Source organism: Mirounga leonina, unplaced genomic scaffold (assembly GCF_011800145.1).
Source record: "Mirounga leonina isolate KUSES-001 unplaced genomic scaffold, KU_Mleo_1.0 Mir_95, whole genome shotgun sequence".
In the NCBI taxonomy this organism is placed as follows: Eukaryota; Metazoa; Chordata; class Mammalia; order Carnivora; family Phocidae; genus Mirounga; species Mirounga leonina.
The window spans coordinates 11,211,198-11,217,585 of record NW_023270865.1 but is presented as its reverse complement, the minus strand read 5'-3'; the positions used below and the strand labels follow the sequence as shown (position 1 = coordinate 11,217,585).

Sequence of the window (6,388 nt, the reverse complement as noted above, 5' to 3'; positions counted from 1 at the left end):
TTATTATTATTATTATTATTATTATTATTATTATTATTATTATTATTTTGAGTAGGCTCGACACCCAGGCCTGGAGCCCAACCTGGGGCTTGAACTCACGACCCTGAGATCAAGACCTGAGCTGAGATCAAGAGTCAGAAGCTTAACTGACTGAGCCATCCAGGTGCCCCAAAAAAGGACTAAGATGCATTATTAAGTGAAAGAAGAAAATTGCAGCAAAAAACAGTCCCATTTTGGTAAAAAAATAAAAATGCGGGACGGTGAGAGGAGTGGAATCCATGTGTGTTTTTCTCTATATATTTATGTTCATATTCATAGACATACCCACAAAAAAGTCTTAATGGTGGTGACCACTGGCAAACGAAATAGGAAATTTATATACATTTGTACACTTAATTTTTTTTACAGTAAGTCTGTTTTACTCAAAGTTTATAAAATATACAAGAAACTTTGGAAGAAGATTCTAGAGACAAACTGCAAATCAAATAAATGGTATTTAGATTATAGCTTCATTAATATTGGGAAATCTTAAAAATATTAAATTATCCACAAATATTTCCCAAGGTCCGGGTGGGCTGAGAAACATGAACCTGTGAGCAGGATTTATGTGGCAGTTCAGCGGTCATGCTCCATTATCTTTCCTGAAAAAGTAAACTAATTAGTGACACAAATTAAGACTTTGAAATTTGAAGACAGTCAAAAACTTAAATGAAAGTAATCACATGTGAAAATTAACATGAGCCAACGGGTCTTTTCCAGGCTCTTCTTTCTACAGTCCCTGCCTGGGGCCCGACTGACTTGGGGCAAGGAAGCGGCCAAGCAGAGCGTTGACCGCCCCTGCCCAGACTGGGACGGGAAACCAGCTGGGGCTTCCTCATGTACCTGAAGGACTGTCTGGGGTCCTGGGATGCTGTCTCTTCTGGCACCCTCACCCTTACGTGGATTTGCCGCACTGTCCCACACATAAATCTTTCGTCCCCAAGTACCCAATGAGAGAAACAGGACATTCTGTTTTTAACTGTCTGTAGCACCCAGAATGATGATACACGGCAGCAAGGGCGCCGTGACTACCTAGTGCGTGTGCATGTAGAGCACCCTCTCCTCTCATGCACGCACACACGTGGTACAACCCAGGAAGGATCATAACATCTTTGATCAGAGAAAGCAGAGTACGACCAACAACCAAAGGCAATACTGAAGGATGAGAGAAAGGCAATGATTTTTACATGAAATGAGCCAAATAAACCGATGACCAATGCAAGGAACTTGCTGGCAATGAAGACTTGCTCCTGCTGAGAAATGGCTGTGTTAGTCACTCATTTCCCCAAGAGGGCAGTCCACCAAGTAACAAATACGAAATTTCCTCTGCGGAGCGTAGAGGACTCTACCAGTGCGACAGATCATTTTTCTGTGACACCTCTGACAGGTGAATCCAGATGAACAGGGAGTATAATATACAACGTTTCTGCCAATCATACGGGTTTAAACAGTGAGATGAATCATTTGTTAATGGATTATGGCAACTTTTCCCCTATGAGACCCAACTCTGAGAGCGCAGGCTGTGTGGGGCCCCAGGTTCCTCATCTGTTTACTGCCGGCCCCTGAAGCTCACGGTGAGGATAGCAGGTGCTTCAATGTCAAGACTATTTCAAACTCTTAATCATTTTCTGAGATTATTTCCATTGTAAAGTATTCAATCAGAATTCTAGAGTAAAAACCATCAGTCCTCCTCACTTCTATCCATACCAATCCTATTAACAGTTTAGTATCAAATTTTCCCAGACGAGTTTCCATGCACTTAACATTATATATATGCATACATAAAAACCCATGGCTTTACAGATTTTTACTCTCAAATGATACCAGAATGTATGATATTTGGCAATTTGATTTTATTAATGCTTTAGTATACAAATCTATAATACCTTTCAGCAATGATTTTGGTGTATAATTTCTTAATTTGAACTTTTAAAAATATTTTGACTCTAGATAAATTCTGGTTTTCCTTTTCCCCCAATTTACAGTATTTTCACTTGCTTGAACAAAATAGTCCATACTAATAAATATCATGCTGCATTTTCTCCCTGCTTATACTCTTCAACTTTAGTCAACAAAGTATCAATCTGCATCATTTGCTTCATATTTTATTATTAAAGAAAGATAACTGGCAAGAACTTTAATAATATGAAATGTATATTTAAAATGAAGCCTTGGGTCTCAGGATTTTAGAACACATCCTGCCCAACTCCTTGTACTGCTTGCCAGTAAAATGACTCGTAGCTGTACTCACTTTTCACTTGTTGTTCAGGGGCTTTGATATGGGTCACCATTCCAGGCATGTTCACACTGTTCCTATGCAGGTACTTCAGGAAGACATCTGCATTCCTTCTAGCAAGTGTGCAAGCCTAAGAGAATCATGGAGGGCAAGGTGTTGTTAATGGGACTTCGACAAACATGTATTTTGAGTACGTATGGATGACAACATCATATAGCTCTAACACACATCTTTAACTAAAACATTCGTCGGGCCAACCTGTGGTTTGGAGAATACATAGGTTACATCCTATTTCAATTAAAAAAAAAAATCTGTCTTGGACCTCTTGCTCTGAGGAAGTCAGCTGCCGTGTTGAGTGCCGCCCCACGGAGAGGTGCACAGGGCAAGGGACTGAGAGAGGCCGCTGGCCTGCACAGAGAGGAGGTGGGGCCCTTCTCCTTCCGGGCCCCCAGCCAACAACCTAGCTGCAGCTTTGGGAGAAACCTTGAGTGAGAGCACCCAGCTAAGCTGTGCCCGGATTTCTGGAAAGGGCAGACAATACAGTCCTGTATTGTCTACCTCCCGGTTGCAAGTACTGAACCCAACCACTGTGGAGGAAAGCCACCACGGGCAACATGGAGAGGAGTGAAGAGTGAATGGATTTAGCTCTCGGGGGCTTAGACTGCCAACCCCTGGTTTGAGCCATCAGTCTTGGGGTGGTTTGTTTTGTGGTGTTATTGTGGTAATAGATGACTGATGGATTCCACGTTTATAAACCAAGTAAGTAATTTCATTAATGTATTAAAAAAAAAGAGGGAAAATACACTTAATTATATGTGAGTTGGAAATATCTTATCCATTTCCTGTCTCAGCTCTGGAATTACTCTTTCTTCTAGAAGCTCTGTTTCCGCCTTCTGATACATGGTATTTAGACCACAATCTGGACAAGACACAGGGAGCTCATTATTACTGGTTGGTCACTATTTCCAGGCCTTTGCAGTACATGGAGCTAGGACACTTTTTAATTAAGAGAAGAATGTATCATGAGTCTCCACAGATTATCCTAAAATTGGCTGCACTCCAAACAGTGAGGAAGTGGCCGCAGACAACTGGGGTTATGTCAGGAGGACGTCAGAGCCAACCTGCCTGGAAGGAGCTCCCACGAATGGGACAAGTTGAATATAAAAAGATAAATGACTACAATTGATCAAAACACACCAAATATCTTAAAATCCATGAAGATAGAACAAAAACTAATCCTATGCAGATGTTGCTAGGGCAACAGCTCATTATTCTGAAAATGATAAGCAAACAAGCACTTAGCCTGCCTTTTCTGGACAAACTCTATTTGAGTAACCAAATAGCTAAGGAGGGAATAATTCTAGCTAATCAAGGCAGAAGGAATGATAGAATCTCACCATTTTGCAACTCCTAATGAAGCATTATCACCACAGGGTAATCAACCCATTAGATAAAAGGCAGACAGAGAAGCACATAATGGATTAAATGGACTTACCACGTTTGAAGCAATGGTAAACCCTCCTATCACACAGACACAAAGAGAAGCAGACCTTATGTGACTCCTGATGGAATGCCAGGTACGCAGAGTGCCCACGCACACACTCACACTCAAGCCTGAATCCAAGTGAGGCTCTCAACATAACACACTTAGAGAATCCAGGATGGTAAAAAATGACTCCACAGGATGCAATTATGGAAATCCAGAGTGAGAAAAATCCCACAGTATAACTTACTTCTTCAGCTAATAAATAGTAATAAAAGGAGAGTGGTGTTTCGATTAAAAGAGATTTGGAGGGGCTCCTGCGTGGCTCAGTCATTAAGCGTCTGCCTTCTGCTCAGGTCATGATCCCAGGGTCCTGGGATCGAGTCCCACTTCGGGCTCCCTGCTCCGTGGGAAGCCTGCTTCTCCCTCTCCCTCTGCCCCTGCTTGTGTTCCCTCTCTATATCTCTGTCAAATAAATAAAATCTTTAAAAAAAGAGAGAGAGATTTAAGAGACATATCAATAAAGTCAATGTGCGGACCTTGTTTGAATTCTGATTAAAACCATATATAAGACAATACGGGTCAGAGAAATTTGAACACTGTTGGATTTTGTATAAAATAAGAGATACTGTTAATTTTCAGGATCCGATAATGGTGTTGTGGGTTATGTTTTAGAAAGGCAGAATTTAATGTTTAAATACATACTGAAGTATTTACAAATAAAATGATATAATATCTAGAATTTAAAGTAGCCCAGGGAAAGTGGGCATATGCCCATGTGCCGATAACTACTGATGCTGGGTGAGAAGTACATAGGAGTTTGTTACCTGTTCTATTTCTGTACGTATCTTTAAACTTCCATTATGAAAAGTTTAAAGCTATCCAATACACAGACACTACTGAACCCAGCTGAGTGAAGGAATCTGAACAGGCCAGTGAGTATTTTGTTTTATAATTTTATCTAAGTATCTGTCTTATTTAGACTAAGTAGCATTCAACTGTTTATTCTAAATGGATTGCAGAGAAAGAGAGGCAAATTATGAGGATCCCAATGGAAACGTCCTCACAGTGGTGGGCATTTCATAATTGTAACAAGCAAGGACACGTAAGCCCAGGGCTTTCAAGTTCCGTTTGAAATGGTTCAACTGAAGGCTGAGGGAGTCACCGCTGTTTTCCCACCCTGATCTGCTACAAAGAAAGTCATGTGATGGAAGCTCAAAATAAATGACCAGATAGAATTTTCAAAGAGTTACAATCTGTTCTCCCAGACTAAACAGTAACTGTCAGACATCACCTTCAGAATGGAAACAGAAATTATTAAATATAACAGGGAATGGGGTCAGAGGGGTCAGAATGCCAAAACAAAACTCAATAAAGTGACAATGAAAAGCACACACCACACCTATTTTTAACAGGTCTGAGTGGCAACAGGCAGAGCCTCAGAAGATTCTTCAAGAGTGAAAGAATGCATCACAGAAACATGGAAATGTTGCCAAATGTTTTGAGCACTTTTTTACATTTGGGTGATTTAGGTATGAACACACACACACACACACACACACACACGAGACAAAGGCGGCTAGAGAAATTCCTCATTTAAAGCTTCTCAGAGTTCAAACTTCCAGCCGGGCCTAAATGGGATTAAGTCTCTTTTGCAGGAAACACTTCCTGAGTGAGTATTAGTAACTAATCCTATAAACTCCAAGAGGTGTTCCTGCTTTGTGTCTACTCTGCACTGGGTTCAGTATTCCTAAAAAGGCTGAATTTCCAAAGGAAGATTATTTCAAGCTATCGGCATTTCTGTCTCACCAAATCAATCTCTCTCTCTGCTCAGAATCATCTGGTGCTCTGACTTCCACCCATGCTTTATTCACACAGGTTTCCAGCTCTTTGGGAAAACTAGGGAGTGTAAATCACAAATGGAAGATTTTAAGACTTTCTCTGACCAACTAGCCCAGCGCGGATGCAATGTCACACAAAGGGAGAGCTGCAGGTGTGGGGAGCCCCCCCCCCACCCCGCACCGCCCCGGACCCTGCACGCCTGGTGCCTGGGAACATCTGGGGTTCTCTGATGGACAGTCTGCACCCTGCCATCTTCAGGTGAACCCTCTTGCATTTGTGTCCCCAGTTCAGGGAGGCACCAGCACCCCAAACGGCTGGCTCCTTACCTTCAGGAATGCTTCCTTTTGCTCCAAGTGCTTGCTGATCATTGGGGTGACGTGGTCCGTCTCTGAGTTGGGGCCCAGCTTGTCGGCTCCTCCACACCAGTCCTCTTCTCTCTTGTACTCCTGCTCCAAGCTCTCGAGGACACTGCAGACCTGTGAGCAGAAGAGTCGCAGGCTAAGAGGGGCCGGTCGGCGACTGACAGCACAGAGCGACATCTCCGGCAAGTGTGGTAGGTCAGGCTCTGGGGATAAAGGTGTTGGCCTCGGGACCAAGACCATCGGAAGGAACCATGGGCTCCGTCTTACGTGAGGACAAATGCAGGGGTCAAAATAGGCAGGCCTTTCAGAACAAGAACCAAATAAAAACGGAATTTCTGGTCTCTCTCTGGTGCGTTTCAGGCTATCCATTTAAATGAGAGGAGAACGGAGGTCCTCTCAGCTCCTTTCCAACCTATTACTCTTTGA

General features: G+C 42.5%; 1 protein-coding gene across 3 annotated transcripts in view; it reads right to left on the bottom strand.

The window, feature by feature from the left end:
• Nucleotides 1–6,388, bottom strand: part of TRIO (trio Rho guanine nucleotide exchange factor) — a 222,543-nt gene that overhangs the window by 119,354 nt on the left and 96,801 nt on the right. For all 3 annotated transcript variants that reach the window (XR_004678030.1, XM_034998849.1, XM_034998847.1), the window contains exons 17-18: nt 5,927–6,076; nt 2,291–2,405 (exon numbers count right to left, since the gene is read on the bottom strand). Coding sequence is in view for 2 of the 3 variants with exons in the window: in XM_034998849.1 (XP_034854740.1) it covers nt 2,291–2,405; nt 5,927–6,076 (265 nt within the window). In the remaining variant the exon portion in view is untranslated. The remainder of the gene's footprint in view (nt 1–2,290; nt 2,406–5,926; nt 6,077–6,388) is intronic.